The following is a 21,143-nucleotide window of genomic DNA, read 5'->3' as shown; positions in this document are numbered from 1 at the left end:
GGCTCCAGGCTTCAGCTTCAGGCTTCAGCCCTCACCACTTTGCATTTCTTTTCTGATTTTGGTTTATGGAGATTTTATTTTTCAGCCTGGTTATGTCTTTTTTATTTACTTTATAGACTTCACCTATTTAATGTTGCAGTTTGGAGAACAGAGGATGTGCTCAAATCTAAATTCTCCAAACCATCCCAAAGGGAAAGTCAGTTACATTTCAACAGTGTTCTTTTTGAAAGATCATATATCAACATGTCAGATTGTAGCAAGAAGACATTGGGGGAAGCAGCATGAAAGGAATACTGAGAGTCCTGGAGAGAAGGTGGTAAAGCTGCCTTTTTAAGGTGATCACTTCCCCAGACCTGGCCCTTCCCACTTTGTTCCTCCAGTTGTTAGACTTGCCTGTTGGGATGCAGACAGGTGAGGAGGTGGGGGACTGGAGTGAGAGGGACAGGGAGTGCCATGGGCTACAGGAATCTGCCAGAGGTTCTTTTGGACCCCGGATTGAAGCACCACTCTTGCCAGGCCCAGAAGTCTGGCTGGCCTGGTGCTGATTCCTGTCCTGTGAGGTTCCCAACCAGCAGGGGAATGGTACTGATTCCAACAGTTAGCGAGTGAGGACCACCTGGCTGGGGGAGGACATGCTTGCCCCCTTGAGTCACTTGAGCTGCCTCTAGTCAGCCCAGGTTGTAAGGCCCAAGGGGGAGGACATTGCCAGCCCACTCTGGCCCCATCCTCTCCCATTCCCAGTACCCCAACCTGGGTAAGAGGACCCTGAGCTATTTCACCTTCCCAAAATTCACACACTTTTCCTAAACGCCCTCCCCCCAGTGTCTGCAGATAGCTGTGCCCTACTCCAGCTGGCTTACTCCCCATTCTGCAATGCTCCTTACTTTTCTTAAACCCCATCGGTACGGACTTGAAATCATTTTCCGAAAGACCTCCCGTGTCCTCAGTTCAGACAGCAGGCAACGCCCAGGGACCTCGCCGCTGGAGTACAACCACTTTCCCGAACAGTGGAGGGATCCAGGGCAAGCGACTGCCTCAGTCTCCCCAAGTGTACAAAGGGTGCACGCGCTGTCCCCGTCGTCTTCCCTTCGAGGAAGGTTGGGAGCCTCTAGTAGGTCGGGAAGTACCATGGTCAGCCACCGGGCGAAGACTCGCGTGTTGGTGCAGAAGAGCCGGCCCAGCCCCGGGGTCTCTTCCGCCCCGCCCCATCCCCGAGAGGGCGGAGCTCACGGCTGCTGCCCGTGCAGGGCTCGGAGGGGCTCTCGGCTGGGTCCTAGTGCCCGCCGTCACCGCGCTTTCAGACCTCCGCGGCCGGCTCCGGCGCTCAAAGCGACTGCTCACGGCTCGAAGGTGCCCGGGTGGTCCGACAGCTGAGCTGGCCGCAGCTGCCTCCTCAGCCCCCACCCGCCATGAGGAGCGCGCATCCCCTGGTCCTTTTCTCCCTGGTTGCCCTTTGCGGGCCCGGTGAGTTTTCGGGGAAGGAGGGAGGGACGCCTGGTTCGAGCAGAGCCCGGCTGGACTGGCCACAGGTGGGAAGGGAGGGAGGGTGCCCTGCGCCCGGGAGAATGGCCCGAGATTGTCCCAGCCAGATGAGGGCATGGGCGGGGCTGAGGCCAGGGTGAGTGGGTCTGCGAGGTTTAGGGTGAGGACCTCCTCTCTGCGCGCCTGCCAGGGCCACCCTCCGTAGCGAGTGCCTTTGGGCGGGGCAGCGGGGCTGGGTGGTACCGGCTCTGCAGGGAGCTCCCCTCAGTCCCGGCGTTAAGGGAGGCTGCGGGACACCGACTGGTCCCGACAGGTTCCTCGCCTGCGAGGTGTAGACACCAGGGAGCGAACCCGATGCTCAGCCTCCACAGTGCAACTGGAGAGAGAAACTTAGCTGGGGTCGGGGGGAGGGGGCCGGGCTGGGATGGGCTGCCCAAATCGCCAGCCCTGGAATGTTTTGCAGTTTGGGAGTGGATCTCCTAAGAAACACACACTTATGGCACCACTGCCTCTGGTCACCCATCCCTGGGAGTTGGCCGGCCTGGGGAGCCAGCTTGGCTGAGGGCGGGGCTGGTGAGGTGGAGCCTGCCACTCAGGAACCTGTAGACTCTGAAACCTGGAAGGGAAATCCAATCAGTCCTTCCCAGACAGAGTCCAGATGTGGTGAGGATTGCCTTCTCTGGGCCTCAGATTCCCCACCTGAGTTCCGAGGACTCTTTTAGCTTCTACCCTCTGGCCCAAGCTTGTCCTCTGAGCCCTAGTTAGCATAGAGGACCAGGACTACATCTTCCTTGGACAGAGATACAGCACAGGGGGTGTTGTAGGTAGGAGTGGGGGGACATACAAAGTTCCTACAGGGAAGTGGAGCTCTCACCAAAGATGGTGTCTGCATTCAATGTGTATCCTGGCTCTGTCACATGCTGGGTGACCCCATGCCATTCCTTTCCCCTCTCAGCCTCAGTTTCCTTATATGTTCTATGGGGATGATATGCCCTGCCTACATACTTGGGGACTCAGATGTGTGAGTCAGTAAGCATGGTCCTGGGGCCACCTGCATCAGAACCACCCAGTACAGATTCCTGGACCCCATCCTAGGCTCAGAGGATCAGAATCTCTGGAAATGGAGCTTGAGAATCTGCATTTATACAAGCATTCAGGTGATTCTTACATACAATTAGAGAAGCTATTGATAATATATCGTGAGCTCTGTGTAAAAGGTAAACATTCCAGCTTTCTTTTTAATCTACAGCTTCCTTTTAATAAATACAAATCTCCTGTTCCCTTCTTCGGTTAAGCACACCCCCAACTGAAAATCACTCTGTCTTTCAGATGCCTACTTGCCAGGACGATTACATTGACCTTTATTTTCTGTAGTTTGTATTCTAAAACAATAGGTATCATCTTTCCATTCTTCCAATATAGATTTTAAGATCAGCTATGCTTCTTCAAACTGTACACACACTCACACAGTTTAGGATTCCAGCCATGGCTTCCTCTTGGGTTGTAATTCCTTTCTGCTGGGGAGCAGTTTTCCCAGAGAAGGAAGGCCTAGGAAGGCCAGGTCCTGGACAGAGGCAGGTTGGGCCCACTCCTCATCAGAATCACTGAGTCATGACTGACCTCTAGTGGTGGCCTCTCTGTTGACTGGGTCAGCCCCAGGGCTGGGATGTGACCCCCAATTGTGCCCCAGAAGCTTCCACCCATTCTGGGCCAACCCTGCCATCTAGGGGTCAGAGGCCTGTCTCTTGTCTTTTGAACCCAGCAGGCCTCACAGGCATAAAGCAGCAGATTGGAAAGCCTAAATGTGTTGTTCTAGGCGTTTTTCCCTCCTTTGTTGGGGGGTGGGAGTACATTCCAGCACCAGCAGCTCTGCTGGTCATTCCTACTCTGGCCTACACACTCACACATACAAGTACAAACACAGGCACACACTCAACCCTGGACATCAGTATGGCCTCTGCAGGGGCCATCTCCTTAGGGGAAGTTAACAAGGGCACTAAAGAAGGCATGGGGTCCCGAGAGGGCCTCTGTCTGAAAGAGGCTCCTAGACCTGGCTCTGCCACTGACTTGCTGGAGCTCCTTGAGTAAGGTCCTTCCCTCTTTGGTCTGCTTCCTCGGCTGAGAAACAGAGGGTTGGGCTAAATGGCCTAAGGTTTTTGGAACCTCTAACTTTGGAGCCCATAGCTGGTCCTCAAGATGGGCGAGGGTCCCTCAGGGCCAGCTGAATGCCTGAGAGGCAGGACAGACCCAAAGGAGAGCAACCTGAGCATCTCAGGTGGGTTCAGAGCTGGAACACAAGCCCCATGGCCTGCAGAGGGGCCCTGGCCTCTCAGGAACCCAGCGGGACCAGCCTCCTGGGGCTGCAGAGATGTCGGATCCAGCCTCCCCCAGCACGGCAGGGCTGGGGCCAGAAGCTGCAGATTCTGACCCCAGAGCCACCCCAGACATGCCAGATGGGCTTGGGCAAGTCACACCCCTTTTTATGAAATGAGGAGTCAGCTCAAATATATATACTAAAGAGGGGCTGTGTGAGGGATCCAGCTACAGCCTAGGGCTACCAACTGGCTTCCAGGGTATTCAAGCAGCTGACCTCTGGGAGGAGGTCCAGGGGATGAGAGACGGGGTTCAGAATGTAGGCCAGGCATCCAGAGGACCCTCTCTGGACAGCCTGGGGCAGTCTCGGGGAGGGACAGCAGGCAGCAGGTGCGCTGGGAGCATCTTTCACAAGGCACTAAATATTGCATCTGCTCCAGATAGGCAGCGAGTTGGAAAATGCCTGGAGCAGGGAGGGTGGCGGCTGCTCCTCCTGGTCTTGTGTCCAGCCCAGCACCCACCCAGGAGTCTACCTCAGACTTGCTTAATCAGGGCAATTCACGCCCTGGACCCACCCAGAGGGAAGGGTTTGGTAAAATGCAGTAACTGGCCCTTCAGAAGTCCTGGAGTCCTGGGCCTGGCGAGCCTGCAGCCCCTCTCTGGCAGCCCCACCCCCACCTCCTCAGCCTCCCTTATTCTCTTATTCTTCTCTCACACTACTTCCTCTACATACCCTCATCCATTTCCCTGCAGGTAGGCTCTCCAGCTCAGGTATCCATGACCTTCCTGAGTCTCCCTCTTCCCAAGGTGCCCCCCACCCATACCTGACACATTCTCCCTGAAGACACCAGAGTAAACAAGATTGAGACCTGAACCTCACCTTCACTCCCAGACATGTGAGGGAAATGGGGCAAAGACCTGAATACCACTTGGCAAGAGATCTGGGGTGTAGAGAGGGGCAGATCTGGGGCTGTGGGAGCTCAGGGGGATCACAGTGAGGTTGGGCTCCCTTCAGGATGTTGCGTTGCTGGGTCTTGAATATGACTCTGAGCCCAGACCTCTCCTTTAAGCTCTAGACCATTAGCTGACTATCAGCTGGACTCCAGCACTTGGCGTCTCAAAGGCACCTTGCACTCTGTAGGTCCAAGCCTGAACCCAGGAAATTCCCCCAGCCCAGTCCTGTTCTTCTTAGAGAAGGCACCATCCACCCAGCTCTGCACAGAAAACCCACATTTGAGAGGTCTCTCCCCCACCACACTGGCAGCTCTCTGAGGCAGGAGCCATTTCTGGTTTCTTGCACAAGACAGACATGCAGACGTTTGGTGGCCGGTGGCCTGGGGCAGTCCTGGCAGGAGAAAGAGTGTGCTCAAAGACTTACAAGTGCGGAAAGGAAAACAGTAGGGTATGGCCAGAACGCGAGTATCTGGGCATAGAGGTGGAGAGGCGAGGAAACATCAGGTGGAGGAAGACAAGCTGGTGGTGGGGGGGGGGGGCGGGGGCAAAGGGCTCTGGGAGCCCAGCTAAACATTTGGGTTGAACTCTGCCTACAGCTCGGAGAGCCTGTGGGCAGGGAAGGGCTCTAGCTCAGTTTGCTGTAGGAAGACCACTCTGGCACTGCATGCTACATGAAGGCAGGGGCAGAGTTGGGGTGGGGAGACAACAACAAGGCTACTGGAAGAGCCCAGGGCAGGGTGGTGAGCCAGGACCAGGGCTGAAGGGGTGGAGATGGGAGGCCAGACTGAGAGACTTGGAAAGCAGAATAGACAGAGATCGGTAGGCACTTGGATGAACCAAGAGAGGGATCAGGAATAGATGCCCAGATTCTGGAATAGATGCCTAGAGAGTGGGGTGCCATTCATTGCTAGAGGGAATAGGAGGAGGAAGACGTAGGGCATGGGAGGAGAGAACTGAGCTCTGTCTTAGATATTTTTAATTTGAAGTCCCCAAGGAGAGGCAGGCCTGCCAACACTTTAGCTGCTTGAGCTGGCCCTGAGGGCACTTCTGCTCCCTGGCCCTCGCAGCTCTCCCCTTCACGTCCATCAGCTGCAGAGGGCCCAGCAGATCTGACTATGTGTTCTCCCAGGGGACTGCCGTGTGGCCAATGCCGAGGAGAAGCTCATGGACGACCTTCTGAACAAAACCCGCTACAACAACCTGATCCGCCCAGCCACCAGCTCCTCCCAGCTCATCTCCATCCAGTTGCAGCTCTCCCTGGCCCAGCTCATCAGCGTGGTAGGTGGAGGGGCCAGCTGTGCTTCAAGGTGCAGGAGGAGAGGCATGATGGGTCTTCAGGGCGCTGGCCAGGTCTTGGGGAAAGGAGTGCCCATTCAGTGTGCAGGGCTGCGAGTTGAGTAACTTGGGTTTTACTTCTGGCATTGCCCAGACTTCTGGACAAGGTCCCAGATTATTCATCTAATCTTTTTCCATATCCATAAATTAAGGAATTTGCCTAAACTTTGAGGGCCCTAACTCTGCCTCTACATTATGATTCTTTCATTCCAAAAATGCTGTCTGTGCCTTTGAACATACCTTTCTCTTTGCTTGGGATGTCCTGCCCATTTGGTACACACCAGTTTCACAGTTTGGAGCCAGCTGCAAATCCACGATCTCAATATCAATTAAAATACTTTGGCTTCAAGTAATTGAACATCCAACTATGAGTGGCTAAAAGAATAAGGACATCTATTATATCACATAACGAGAATAGGCCAATAGTTTCAGAGTTGGTCAATGCAGTAATTCAACGGTGTCATGATTGTAGGTTGTTGTCAATGATGTCAGCGCTCTGCAATTCTCTTGTTTTTTCCCCCATGACTATAAGATGGCAGCCATAACTCCAAACATAAAATCACCACATGACAATATCTGTGGTAGGAAACGGCAAGTCCTTTCTTGGGTCCCTTTTTGACCATGAGGAAAACTTTCCTAGAGACCTGCCGTCTAGGCAACCTGTCCTCCACTTGGTGGACAGGGCTACAGCTCATTCCTAAGCCTTCACCAAAACTGGTTGGAGGAATGGAATTACCATGGTCAGCTTAGACTTATCGAGACATGGCGAAAAAGCTAGAGAAGGGCCCATGAAGTTCATGAGTATCCAATTTCTAACGAAGTCATGGTTTTATTAACAAAGAAGTGAGAGGGAATGATCATTGGGTAGGCAGCCAATGGGCCTGCCCTAGACCGGTGAGCCTCCAACATGGCCATAATCTTCTCCTCCTTGTCCTCACAGCCCTGCCCTATGATCTCTGCCAGTCTGCTCAAGAGATGACCTCACATACCCCTACTTGTTGGGGGAGATAGGAACTGGTTTGGGGGAACTGATGGGTTCAGAGGCCCAGGTGTAGGGCCAGAACCAGAGGCAGCTGCTACACCAGTCTAACCAAGTAAGTAAGGGTCTGGACCAATGAAGGAAGTTGCTGCAGGTATGGAAAGGAGAAAGTGATTGCAGAGTTCACAAGTAGGGTTGTCAGGTCTTGATGTGTGGATGTGGGGTAGGGTTGGGGGGTGCTGAGGAAGGCTGAGGTGCCAGAGAGTTCTCCTTCTCCCCTTTGCTGTCTCTGAGTTGGGGATGTCTGAGGGAACCATGGCCCATTGTTAACCTTCCTGTGTGGCCCTTCCCACGTTCCCACCCACAGGGTTGGAACTCTGCCCCTGGATGCAGCTCTGAGGGGAGCGTTCCCATGAGGAGTGTGTAGGGTGCTGTAACCAGCCATGTGGAAGGAGATAACTAAGAGGCTGAAACTCCTCTGGTCAGGTGGCTGCCTTCTTACTCCCAGCCTCTCAACCTAGCACAGCTGGCCCCCACAAACCCAGCCCCTCCAACCTATAGTTCTCAAGAAGGCTTTGGCCAAATTAATGGCTGGCTCCCTCCCCTTGGAGGAAGCACAGCCCAAGAATGGCAGACGGATGAAAAGCCTTGTGCTTCCTGTCCCTCTCCCCTCTGCAAGCCAACTGGAAGGCCTTGACCAGGCTGGTGTCTGAGTATTACTGTCCAGCCAAGGGCTTTTTGCTTAATGGGGTGAGCCCAGCAGCTACCCTGCAGCTGCTGCCCTGGTAAACAGGCAGATGGCTCTGGTCATGCTTCCAGGTTCAGGTTGCCCCTGCGAGATCTGCTCTGTGGGTCCTGTGAGATAACAGAAGTTACTAGGAGGAGGAAGGGCGCAGGCTCCAACCCCTACCCGTGACTGCACTGTGAGCTGTCCCAATCCTGAAAGCTGTGCACAAAACATATACTAAGTCTTCAGGGGTTTTTTTCTTTCCGTATGTGGGAGGTGGGTGGGTTTTAGATATGATCAGTTTAAAGATGGAAGTTTTTAGGGAGAAGGCAAGGAGTTTGTGCTGGGTAAGGCAAACAGGCCTTCAGAAGCAGCTCTTTGGGAAGGCCAGGTCTTGAACAAATGTCCTCAGGCATGTTCAGCAGCTGCTGGGGGAGTGAGGGAGAAGACTAAGGTACAGGGAAACTTTCTGGGTAATAGAAATGTTCTATACCTTGAAAGGAGGTGGGGTACACGGGTACTGCATTTGTTAAAGCTGATCAAACTGTATGCTTAAGATCTATATATTTTACTGCATATAAATTATACCTCAACTTAAAACTATTTTTTTAAAGACAGAGGAAGGTTTTCAACTTTCAGTAAAGGCAAAGTAGATTGTGTAGATTAACCTTTCCATAAGAAAAATTAGAAAAGCTGGTCACAAAGGCCCTCCTTCTCCAAAAAAAAAAAAAAAAATACAAATAAAAAGCAAAGTCTGTTTGAACGCCTTGGAGAGCTCAGCCAGGACTTGAGGGGCCAGGTTCCAGGAGGTGACCCTGACAGTCTGTGGTGCTATTCCCCACACGTGATGACTGTTAAACAGTAGAGAGCCAAGGGGCTAAGGAGCTGAGCACAAAGTGGTGGCTAGAGGCTGGGAAGCCTAGCTGAATGCTTGGCACTCTCACAGGACTGGTTGGGTGACACATATTGGAGTTTGAGCCCCAGTAAGGAGGTGGGGCCTTGGTGGAGACCTTGAAAGGACCACCCCTAAGAGTAAAAATGAATCAAAAATAGACTAGCCCTCACAAAAAGTAAAACCTGCTTTGAACCAGCTCAGTCACAGACTAGATCAAGGTGATCTGTTCCTACTCTTGTCTGCCATAAAGCCAAAGTCAGTACTCCCTGGAGGCAGATAAAGTCAGATAAAAATTTACTAGGCATGCAATAACACAAGACGAAATAAAAAAAGACAAAGAGAAAAAAGAAGACAATGGAACCAGACACACAAATGATTCAGATATTGGGGTCATCAGACATAGACTTTAAAATAACTGTCAATAAGTGGTAAGTTTTATATTATGTGTATTTTATCACTATTAAAAACAAATCTTCTCAAAAGGAAAATAATAACCACTAATATGTTCATGAAAATTATAATGATGGAGAATTTCAAATTCATTGGATGGGTTTAATAGCAGATTGGTCATAGGAGAAGAGAAAGTTAATGAACTGGAAGAAAGGACAATCGAAAATATCTAGACAAATGGTAGAAAAAAGGATGGAAAATACAGAAAAGAAGATAATATGGTGGGGCTGGCCCCGTGGCCGAGTGGTTAAGTTCGCGCGCTCCGCTGCAGGCGGCCCAGTGTTTCGTTGGTTCGAATCCTGGGCGCGGACATGGCACTGCTCGTCAGACCACGCTGAGGCAGCGTCCCACATGCCACAACTAGAAGAACCCACAACGAAGAATACACAACTATGTACCGGGGGGCTTTGGGGAGAAAAAGGAAAAAAATAAAATCTTTAAAAAAAAAAAAAAAAAAAAAAGAAGATAATATGGTGCATGATAAAAAGGTCAGATCTAAAATGTGTATTTGGAGTTCCAGAAAGAATGGAAATGAAGAATAAGACAGAAACAATTTAAAGTGATACTGGCTCAGACTTTTCCAAAACTGACTAAAGACACAAAGCTCCAGTTTCAAGGGGCTCTATGAACCCCATGAGGGATAAATACAAAAGAAAATCATGCCCAGGGACATCATACTCAAACTCCTGACAACTAAAGACAAAGACAATCTTAAAAGCATTCGCGAGTGAGGTGGGGGGGTGGGGGGGAGGGAGGCAGGAGCAACAATAAAACTAACAGCTCAAAATGGAAGTTGGAAAATCGAATGACATTTTAAAAGTGCTGCAAGAAAAAACTGCAAGCTAGAAGTGGACAACCAGTGAAAATATACTTCAAAAGTGAAGGTTAAATAAAGATGTCTTCAGACCAAAAACCAGAGAATTTAACACAAGAAGACCCAATACTAAAGGAAATACTAAAGGATGTTCTTTAACCATAATGAACACAATCCCAGCTGGAAACACAGAAAGGTAGGGAAGAATGAAGCACAGCGGGAAGGGTGAGTAAATGGGGGAATCTGCATTGATATTGACAGTACAAAACAACAAAAATATCTTGCAAGGTTTTAATTATATGTAGAATTAAATACATGACAACAATAGCCCAAAAGTCAGAAGGGGGTAGATGGAGTTGAAATGTTCTAAAGTTCTTGCCTTGTTCTGGAAGTGGTAAAAGTATTAATTTATGTTAGATTCTAAAATGATCTAAAAAGTATATACATATTGTAGTCTTCAGGGTAACTACTGAGAGTCACATTAATATGGGGGAAAATGGAATAATAAAATCTAAAACAAGGTGAGAAAAGGGAATAAACAGAAAACAGATAGATGGTAGGTTTAAACCCAAATATATCAGTAGCTACATTGAATGTAAATGGCCTAAATACTCTAATTAAAACAAGACAATTAGCATACATTCTTCTGTCTCCTCTTCCCATCTACCCCTCAACAGCCTAGAATGTGGACATAATGGCTGGAGCTCCAGCAATCATCTTGGACCATGCACAAGAAAACTGGAAGGAACCTAGGTCCTTAAGGACTCCGCAGAACAGAACCACTATATACATGCAGACTGTTACACGAGAGAAATAAACTTATACTCTGTTTAAGTCAGTGTTACTTCGGCTCTCTGTTATTGGCAGCTGAACCTTATCCTATTGATATGCTTACCTAGTTGAGGGTTCAGGAAAGTTTTCTTGAGGAAGTGACACCCAAGCTGAAATTAGGTTGCTGTAAGTTATCTCGGTGAAGAGGAGGAAGGCAAAAATGGCACAGACTGAGAACACAAGACACATTCAGAGAACTGAAGAAGGCCAGTGGGCCGGAGCACAGAAAAAGGGGCATGGGGAGGTGAAAAAAGACTGGAAAAGTTGGCAAGGCCTTGCAGACCCTGTGAAGGAGTTAGATTTTTATTCTATATGTGGAAGAAGCCACAGAAGTGACCTAAGCAGGGATAAGATTGGGAAGTGGTGGGACCTTTGGAAAGTTTCTTCTGGCTGCATGGGAAGGACAGGCGTATGTGTTTGGGGAGGGGGGTGGTGCAGAACGGACACAGACCAGTGGGAAGGTCCTATAGTGGTCCAGGTGAGAGATGGATTATGGGGGTCTGGGTTATTGTGGTAGGATTTTCATATTCTTCAGAAATATTTATCGTGTATCTGACACATCCCCGATACCCTTCTAGGTGCTGTCTGCCCTCAAGGAACTTAAGTTCTAGTGGGAGGTGGCATACAATACACAAATAAATAGATGGTATCTGGTGGTGATAAGAGCTACGAAGAAAAATAAAGCAGGGTAAGAAGGAGAGAGAGGGACAGGGTGCTATTTTATGTAGGCAGAGCAGAGGAGACCTGAAGAAAGTGAGGAAGTCAGCTGTGTGGATTTCCAGGAAGAGGGAACAGCATGTGCAGAGGCAGGAGCAGAGACAAGAGTAGCTGAAGTGGAATGGGCAAATGGGAGAGTGTTGAGATAGAAAGTTCTAGAGCTAATGGGGTTGAGGGGGCAGGATTTTGGCTTTTACTTTGGATGATACGGTGAGGGAGTGAAGGGTTTCAGCAGAGGACGTATTCTGATGAGGTGAGATTTTAAAAGGATCACCCTGGCTGCTTTGTAGAGAATAGAGTAAGGGCAGGCCAGGGCAGAGCAAGAAGACCAGTTAGGAGGCTACTGCAATGGTCCAGGCAACAGATGATGGTGGCAGTGGAGATGGAGAGAAGCAGACAAATTTGAGATGCATGTACAAGATACAATCTACAGGACTTACTGATGGATCAGAGAGTGAGGTGTCAGAGACAACTCCCAGGTTTCTGACTGTGGAATTGTATGGCGGGAGGTGCCATTCACTGAGAAGGCAATGTCAATGAAGGACCAGGTTTGGGTACAGATCATGTTTTGTCTCAGACAAAAGTATGAAATACTTTTGAGCCATCCAAGAGATGTTGGGTTGGCAGTTAGTCACATGGCTCCTGGAGCTCAGAGCCTTTCACATGTTAAAGTGGGGTCTATGTGTGAGGGCTCCTCCTACTCGGTGAACTGATATAGCCCATTTCACTCCCCAGAATGAGCGAGAACAGATCATGACCACTAACGTCTGGCTGAAACAGGTAAGTGCCCTGCAGGGTCCCCAGCCCTGGAGGCATTTCCTCCAGGGCTGCCCCTTGGTGGCAACAGACCTACAAGTGACAGGGCCTTGCCTGTCTGCTCAGGAATGGACTGACTATCGCCTGGCCTGGAACAGCTCCCACTATGAGGGTGTGAACATCCTGAGGATACCCGCAAAGCGCATCTGGCTGCCTGACATTGTGCTTTACAACAAGTGAGTGGCAGGGTTGGCCAAGGTGGTGAGGGCCAGGCCAGGCAGCAGGCCCAGCCCTTGGGGCTCCTCCAGGCTTGAGTCCAGCCATGGGCCCCATCTGTGCTTCACCCAGACTTCCAGCCATGAGGTTGGAAGAAGAGAGCCAGAGTCCTCAGTTGCAGATGGGAAATCAGAGGCCCAGAGAAGGGGAGAGCCCTGTTGACTCACTCAGGCACAGCTGGGACCAAGGCTAGCATCCTGACGCCCAGTCCAGTGCTCTTTCTGTCCTTCATACTCTCTTTTTAACCCTCAATTGCTTTATCAGGGTTGGATGTTGGTAGGACTGACTCACTATGCATAACTATCTTAGGTAAGCGGAGGGAGCTAAAGAGACTCTTCCTGGGTCGTAGTTACACTGGCAGAAGCATGACAGGATTATGAGTATGGGGTCCAGGGACAACAGACCCGAGTTCAAATCTCAGCTGTACTTCTTACTAGTTTTCTGACCTTAAAGAAGTCACTTAACTTCTCTGAGTCTTGGTTTTCCCATCTGTAAAATGGGGATAATAATAAAACCTCCCTGTGAGGCTTAAATGAGCTAATCCACATGAAGCCTTCAGGCTGCTTCATGGTAGGGCTCTCTCTGCAGCTGCCAAGTAAAGCAGGCCTTTTCAGTGAGGGCACAGGGGCTGGAAGGGTGATTAGTGAGAAGCAGTCCTGAAGGGCTCTTTGGCAAGTTCTGAGAACAGGCCAGGCCTTGTTCAGCATGGATTTCATGATGTTCTCCTCCATGCCCTGCCCCTGCCCCCAGCGCGGACGGGACCTATGAGGTGTCTCTCTACACCAATGTGGTGGTGCGCTCCAATGGCAGCATCCTGTGGCTGCCCCCTGCCATCTACAAGAGTGCCTGCAAGATTGAGGTGAAGCACTTCCCCTTTGACCAGCAGAACTGCACCCTCAAGTTCCGCTCCTGGACCTACGACCACACGGAGATCGACATGGTCCTCAAGTCGCCCACGGCCAGCATGGATGACTTTACCCCCAGTGGTGAGTGGGACATAGTAGCCCTCCCAGGGCGAAGGACGGTGAACCCACAGGACCCCAGCTATGTGGACGTGACTTATGATTTCATCATCAAGCGCAAGCCACTATTCTACACCATCAACCTCATCATCCCCTGTGTGCTCATCACCTCACTGGCCATCCTCGTCTTCTACCTGCCCTCCGACTGTGGCGAGAAGATGACGCTGTGCATCTCCGTGCTGCTGGCGCTCACTGTCTTCTTGCTGCTCATCTCCAAGATCGTGCCGCCCACCTCCCTCGATGTGCCACTCATTGGCAAATACCTCATGTTCACCATGGTGCTGGTCACCTTCTCCATTGTCACCAGTGTCTGTGTGCTCAATGTACACCACCGTTCACCTAGCACCCACACCATGGCGCCCTGGGTCAAGCACTGCTTCCTATACAAGCTGCCCACCTTCCTCTTCATGAAGCGCCCTGACAGCAGCCCCTCCAGGGCCCCCCAGCTTAGCCAGTCTCGCCTGACCAAGTCCGAGGCCACTGCCACCACTGCCTTGGCCACGGGCCCTGCCAGCTCCTCCAACCTCTATGGGAACTCCATGTACTTAGTGAATCCTGCCTCTGCAGCTCCCAAGTCTCCAGCCGGCTTGGACTGGGCAGGTATCCCCAGCGATTTCCGGCTGAGGTCTTCCGGGAGGTTCCCGCAGGATGTGCAGGAGGCCTTAGAGGGCGTCAGCTTCATCGCCCAGCACATGAAGAGTGATGATCAAGATCAGAGTGTAAGTTGCTAGCCCAGCCCCTGCCACCTGCCCAATGGGAGAGCCTCAGATAATATCACCGGTTTCCCATGTCCCATGGTTAATTCATATCAGACAAGGGCTCTCAAATTCTCTGTTTGAATAAGGAATCCAAAACTGAAATGAGTTTTATTATAGCTTCATGCATTGGGGGAGAGGAAATACATACCAGGGATCCTTTTTCGTTTGTTCTGGGTTCCCCAAAAGCAGACCGTGAGATGAAGACCTGGGCAAAGGTAGTTGATTTGAGAAGTGATGCCAGGAAGCACAGTGAGGAAGTAGGGAAAGGGAGACAGAGAAAGGAAGAGAGCCAATTTGGGTATTCATGAGCAGGATACTGCTGTGGGCACTAGGGACCGTCTGAGGCTTGAGAACAAGCCTCAAAATCATCCCCCGGGAGGGAAGTGTGGGTATTTACCCATCAGCTCCCATCCCCTGTGGGTTCAGGGTAGGCCTCTGGTATTAACTCCCCCGCACTTCCTGGTTATGCCAGCCAGCTGTGGAGCAAGCACCCTTGGTGCTAGAGAAAGGCCTGAGGCAGAGAAGAGAGGAGATGCAGGCGTCTGCAGTGAGAGGCTGGCAGTGGGCTGGAAAATGACTTCTGCAGCCTTTAGGGACACAGGTTGGGTGGAGCATTGAGGGTGTCTGCTCCCAACCCCTTCAAGCTTGCCAAGAAGCCATATAAACACATAGCTTTTAGGACTATAGAAATATCAATTAAAATATTATTGCTACCAGGGTAATAAATTATCAAGCAGGGTGACTACAATTACAGATTTTGAAAAAGAAGTTAATTTTACTTTCACAGGACAAAGCAATGAGTGCTAGAGTTCAGGTGTCTCAAATGACGCCTCTGAACAGATAACACTTCAAAGAACAATTTTATAATAACACAGAACGTGATGGTAATGGTTAGAAATGTTCACACACATTTCCATACTGGGCAGGAGAACAAGTTCCACAGTCTTGTGAATAGTCTCATTTTAACACCTTATCAGATCAGACTCTGAAGAGGTTTTTAATACACAACATGCAGCTGCATGTCAAAAAGAGGGCATCTCCCCGTTCTTACTTTCTGCCATTCCTTCTCACCAGCCCCATTCTCAAGGGAAAGCACTGGTATTCCATTAGTTAGCACAGAGGGAAAAGGACAGGCCGGAAAAGTTCCAGAATCACTCTGTGAAAAAGAAAGGAGAGATGTGCTAACAAATGGAATCTAGGGCATGAGCTCTTCTACACCCTGGCTCCTCAGAGTGTGGGCCTTGGACCGGCAGTATGGGCGTCACTGGGGAGCTGTTAGAAACGCCGCATCTCAGGCTGCCCCAGATCTGCTGGCTCAGAATCTGCATTTTCACCAGATCCCCAGGAGTTTCCTAGGCACATTCCAGTTAGATAAGCACAGCTCAATAGGACTATCAGATTTCTCTTTCTAAAAAATTTAATTTGATTGTGCTTTCTTTTGTTTAAAACCATCCAGTAGCTCAGCATCACCTAATTCACTGGCTCCCAAATATTAATAGGCAGCCTGGGGCCCTGCTGGCTAAATGAGAACCACTTCGGCAACTTTTCAAACTACAACTTCGAGGCCACCCATTCCGACTGAACCAGAATCTCTGTGGGGGTGTCCAGGAGCCTGTATCTTTAACCAGATTTCCAGAGGTTTGTGTACACATGCAGGTTAGAAGCACTGCTCTCCTGTACTCCTGGCTGAACTTTCTCTTCTAAAGGCCTCACCACCCCATTGGCACTCACAGGTCTCCTGCTGTTAATTAATTAATCTAAAGCCTCTTATGGGAAGCAGCCAGGCAGGACCCACCATTCTTATAATCACCAGTGTTCACTGAGCTCCACACATCAGGTGCTCTGCCAGGACCTGATAAACATTACTGTTAACCCTCCCAGGAAGCCTGTGAAGTGGTATTTACTCAAGCCCTCATTTTACAATAGGGAAAGCTAGGCTCAGAGAGGCTCACTGACTTGTCCAGGGTCACACAGCTGGCCTGGAGCAGTGCCAAGCTCTGTACCTAGATCTTTGTGATGTCCTTAAACTTTCTTGCCCTGTACTGAGCACATGGTGGACTTACTGTCTTTCTCATGTCCATCTGGAAAAAAAGAGGCTTTCTTCCCTTCTGGAGCATGTCAGCCCCTAAGCCAGCCCAGGCTGTGTTTCTCATCAGAAGCGCCTTCACCCTCCCTGGTGATTAATTGGTCACTATAGATAGCACAAAAATATAAAAAGAGGGGGAAAAGCACATACACACACCAAAAATAAAGTCGTTTGAAATTAGGGCTGTCAAAAAGAAACCCAAGAAAGCCGAGGAAAGCTCGGCATGGAGAGCTGTGCAGGGCCTGCTGCATCATGGGCACGGGCCGCAGCCGTGTTTGGCTGTGGCTTTGAGGGGCTGGTTGACACAGGCTTATCCCGGAGGGTCGATGCACATCACTGACGGGGCCCTGATAAATCGGGTCACTGATGTCAGCTTGCCTATTGCTGCCCAAATTCCCAACTCCAGAGCCTCTGCCGAGTCCTGATCCAGCCACTCTCCACCAGGGAAAGTATGCAGAGGGATCCAGTTGGGCCAGGTGTGAAAGCAGGCATGGGGGAGGAGGCCAGGGTGCTGGGGCTCTCTCAGGGCATCTCCCTGAGGTAAAGGAGGCAGGCATATCTGTGGTGGCACCTCTGGAGGCCAGCCAGGTTTCTGCCAACCCCACACTGGGCTCTGAGAAGACCAGAGAGAGAAACCTAGATGATACAGCAGGAGGAGGCTGGGTCTTAATTACAGGCACTAGCAGACACTGCTATTAATGGAATTGAGCAAATTAAACAGCAAGATTTCCAGGTGTCCTGCAGGCCCCAGCATCCCACCCTACTCAGCTAGCTGGGCCCCAAATCTTCCTTTGGGCAGAGCCAGTTCACGCAGGAGACTTAGAGTGAGAATAACAGAAGGGGCCTTGTGATCCTCAGGCCTTACTTATAATCAGATTTGGTTTTCAAATCACAACGTGTGGTGTTAATAACCCCTTCCATTCCTAACTTTTCTGTACAGCCCGAGTTCCCATTGGCTCTGCAATATTGCGGGGGTCAGGTAGGGGTGGACTGAGGACCTCAGAGCCCAGCTGAGAGACCAGCCTTGGACTCAGAACTTGCCACTCCAAGTTCTGGGTGGCCTGTGGGGTCCCTGGCCAGGTAGTGAGGGCCCAACTCAGGGAAGGAGGGAAAGCAGGAAGGACCCAATGCTCAGCCCCCATAACTGGTCCCTCTGTCTGCCTGCAGGTCATTGAGGACTGGAAGTACGTGGCCATGGTGGTCGACCGGCTGTTCCTGTGGGTGTTCGTGGTTGTATGTGTGCTCGGCACCGTGGGGCTTTTCCTACCTCCCCTCTTCCAGACCCACATGCCCTCTGAGGGGCCCTAGGCTGCCCTGTGTGTCTGAGGGCCCCCAGGGCTGTGGGGTGAGGTGATGTGAGCAGCCAAGTGGGCAGTTTGCTGCTTCCTTCTGGATCAAGGCTGATGAGGCCCTAAATAAATATAAGACCATTGGGCATCAACCCCATCAAACAGCCATGGCTGTGGGAGGGGTGAGGATGGGGGCCCTGGACTATCTTCTCTGAAGGCCTTGGAGGACCCCCAGGAAATCTCAGCAGGAGGGGGACAGTTGAATTCTGGCTGGTCTTCCTTCCCTGCCCCAGGCCCTGAGGATAAGGACAAGCAAAACAGCAGCACCTACCATGTGCCCGGCATCTTGCCCACATCCTGGCCTACCTTTCACCCCATCTCCTTCCATTCCCCCTGACCACTAGGCTCCCTGGCTTTCTTTCAGTCCCTCACACTCAGGATCCTTTCCAGCTCAGAGCCTTGGCATTTGCTGTACCTTCTACCCCAACCTTCTTCCTCCAGGGCCTCCCAAGCTCCTCCCACGGCTGCATCATTCAGAGCTCTGCTCCAGTCCTTCCTTTGTTCTAAGGTCACCTCCCTGAGAGGCCTTCCCCAATCGCCTATTCTAAAGGGTCCTCCCCCACGGCCACTTTACACTGACACCTTCCTCGAGTGCTCCTCGGTGCCTGAAGTTCTTAATTGGTGGTGTGTTTATTGTCCACATCTCACCCTCTAGAGTGTGAGCTCTGAGAGAGCAGGGACATGGTCCCTCGTATTCGCTGCAGTATCTCCACGACTTAGGACAGAGCTTGGCACACAGCAGGTGCTCAATAAATGTTTGCCGAATGAATGAATAGCTCCTATTCCTCCTTCAAGTTCAGATGTCCCTCCTGGGAGCAGCCATCCCTGGTTCCCCGCTGAAGAGAAGGTCCCCTCCTCCACGCTCCGCGGCCCTGGGCACGTTCTGCTTCAGATCACGGCTGGGTTCAGCTGTGTCTCCCTCACAGATGCTCTGACGGGTTCTCTCACATACAATTTTTTGCCCAGTGCCTGGCACATAGTAGACATTCAAAACATTTGTGGAATGGAGGAGAACTTTTTTAAAATTCTATTTTTTATATTATTATACTATAAAATTGACTTTTTACGTATAGTACTATGAGTTTTAATCCATGCATAGATTTGTGTAATCAGGATATAGGAGAGACCCATCACCCAAAACAGCTCCCTCTCGCTACTCCTTTCTGGTCATGCCTACCTCCACCCCGACCCCTGGCAACCACTGATCTCTTGTCCCTCCGTCCAGTGTAGACTTTTCAAGAATGCTATTTAAATGAATCATACAGGATGTAGCCTTCAGAGAGTAGCTTCTTTCATTCAGCATAATGGCTTTCAGAGTCATCTAAGTTATTGAGTGGACAGTTTGTCCTTTTGTCTTGCTAAGTAGTATTCCATCACGTGGACGTTGAAGCACATGTAGATTGCTGCCAGTGTGGGGCAATTACGAAAAGAGCTGCTATAAACATTCACATATAAGATTTTGTGTGAACGAAAGTTTTCATTTCTTTATATAAATACTCAGGAGTGTGATTGCTGGGTCATATGCAGAGTGTTTTTTTTTTTTTTTAAAGATTGGCACCTGAGCTAACAACTGTTGCTAGTCTTTTTTTTTTTTTTTTTTTTCCTGCTTTATCTTCCCCAATCCCCCCTGGTACATAGTTGTATATCTTAGTTGTAGGTCCTTCTAGTTGTGGCATGTGGGACGCCACCTCAACATGGCCTGACAAGCAGTGCCATGTCCGTGCCCAGGATCCAAACTGGCAAAACCCTGGGCCCCCGCAACGGAGCGCGTGAACTTAACCACTCGGCCATGGGGCCGGCCCCCGGAGTGTATTTTAACTTATATGAAACTGGCAAACTGTTTTCTGGAGCGGCTGTACCATTTTGCATTCCCACCAACAAAGTATGAGAGATCCAGTTGCTCTGTATCATCATCTACACTTGGTATTGACAGTATTTTTTATTTTAGCCATTCCAGTGCATGTGAAGTAGTATATTATACTGGTTTTAATTTGCTTTTTCCTTGGGCTAGTGATGTTGAGCATCTTTTCATGTGATTTTTTTGCCTTCTGTATATCCTCTTTGGTGAAGTATCTGTTTAACTCTTTTGCTCATTCTTTATATTAGGTTTTAGTTTTCTTACTGTTAAATTTTTAAAAATAACTTTATTGAGGTATAATTTACATATTATAAAACCACCCATTTTAAGTGCGCAATTCAATGAGTTTTAGTAAGTTTATCACCCATAATCCAGTATTAGAACATTTGCACCACACCAAAAGGATCCCTCATACCTGTCTATTCTTACTTTTGAGTTTTGAGGGGTTGTTATAGCTTCTGGATGCAAGTCCTTGGTTGGATGTGTGTTCTGCAATATTTTCCAAATGAAGGGCTCTCTGCCAGGAGAATGAGAATGCTCTTACTGGGGGCCTGAGCAGTAGTCCCCAATTCTTACAAACATTTTATGGGTCCTGCAAAATGTCTCCTTTTGTTTGGTTTTAATGTGGGTAGGCAGCCCATTCTGGAAATAATAAAGCACCAGTCCTGTGCTAAAGGGACCTCAAGGAAGCCTGCAGGTGCCCCGCCCCCACCGCTCCCCCGCCCCCTCCCCCCCCCCCGGCCCGCCCCGCCCCCGAGTGAGTGGTGAGAGAGGCCAAGGGGCCCCAGGGTGGCCTGCCTGGTCACTACACGTTCCTGGGGCACCCAAGGGGGTGGATGCGGTGGGAGCAGAGGAGGTTCTGCAAGGAGCCAGGGGCCGGGAAGTGCAGTGACCTCTTTGATGGCTTCATATCGAAGCCTCATATTTTATTTTATTTTTTCTTTCTTCTTCTGTTTTACTTCTTATCAAGGAGCGTTTCAAACCTATGCTAAACTAGAACAGTATAGCAAACCTCCAGGCACTCCTCATCAGCCTCAACAATTATCAACTTATAGCTGATACTGTTTTAACTGACTCCAACCCTCCGCCTTCTAAACTAGAAGGACTCTCAAAAACAAATACCATTATCTCACCTACAATATTTAACAACAGGGTCAAAATCTTGAGGCCTCGTTCTGAAGGTGTGTTAGAGCCTCTCAGGCGGTCCAGCGACCGTGTAGTTCCGTGGTCGCCACCCCGGGTTAGGGGGGACCGTCACTCACCCAGGAAGCCAGGGACAGGGATTCGGCCCCTCTTCTTCCCGGCGGTCTGTCAGCACCTGCCCCGACTGGTCGGGCGCAGAGCCGTCCACGGGCTACGCCGGCCACAGACAGAGGGACGAGCCTGCCCAGCGCCCGGCCCTGGGGGCGGCGCTCCCTCCTCCGACGGCGCCAGCGCACCCCCGCGGGCGTCGCGGAGACGCCGGGTCCCCATGGCGGGCGGGGCCGGCGCCGGGATTGGTGCGGAGGCGGGAGGAGCCGGGCCGCGCGCCCGCCCTCCGC

The 21,143-nt window shown here is 50.5% G+C and overlaps 1 protein-coding gene and 1 long non-coding RNA gene across 9 annotated transcripts; one reads left to right on the top strand and one right to left on the bottom strand.

Moving 5' to 3' along the window:
- The first annotated feature begins 947 nt into the window (after window positions 1–947).
- Window positions 948–18,513, top strand: CHRNB4 (cholinergic receptor nicotinic beta 4 subunit). 7 transcript variants are annotated; one of them, XM_070573587.1, is made up of 7 exons: window positions 1,119–1,464; window positions 5,879–6,027; window positions 7,025–7,178; window positions 12,233–12,277; window positions 12,380–12,489; window positions 13,280–14,270; window positions 17,563–18,513. In XM_070573587.1, exons 4-7 carry the CDS (start codon window positions 12,251–12,253, stop codon window positions 17,701–17,703), a joined length of 1,269 nt encoding a protein of 422 aa, XP_070429688.1. In that variant the 5' UTR covers window positions 1,119–1,464; window positions 5,879–6,027; window positions 7,025–7,178; window positions 12,233–12,250; the 3' UTR covers window positions 17,704–18,513. The 7 variants fall into 7 exon arrangements, with proteins under 7 accessions (XP_008532174.1, XP_070429688.1, XP_070429648.1 ...); XM_008533952.2 differs by lacking the exon at window positions 7,025–7,178 and having other exon boundaries at window positions 948–1,464; XM_070573566.1 differs by having other exon boundaries at window positions 1,201–1,464; window positions 12,233–12,489.
- Window positions 14,379–21,091, bottom strand: LOC139075693 (uncharacterized). 2 transcript variants are annotated; one of them, XR_011526356.1, is made up of 2 exons: window positions 20,736–21,091; window positions 14,379–20,119 (listed from the first exon to the last, which is right to left on the bottom strand). It is a non-coding gene; the product is annotated as an uncharacterized lncRNA (long non-coding RNA). The 2 variants fall into 2 exon arrangements; XR_011526351.1 differs by having other exon boundaries at window positions 20,865–21,082.
- Window positions 21,092–21,143: the final 52 nt, after the last annotated feature.

This window comes from Equus przewalskii, chromosome 1 (genome assembly GCF_037783145.1).
Source record: "Equus przewalskii isolate Varuska chromosome 1, EquPr2, whole genome shotgun sequence".
Lineage (NCBI taxonomy): Eukaryota > Metazoa > Chordata > Mammalia > Perissodactyla > Equidae > Equus > Equus przewalskii.
Note: the sequence above shows the minus strand (reverse complement) of the source record. Positions and strands in the feature narration are given on the sequence as shown.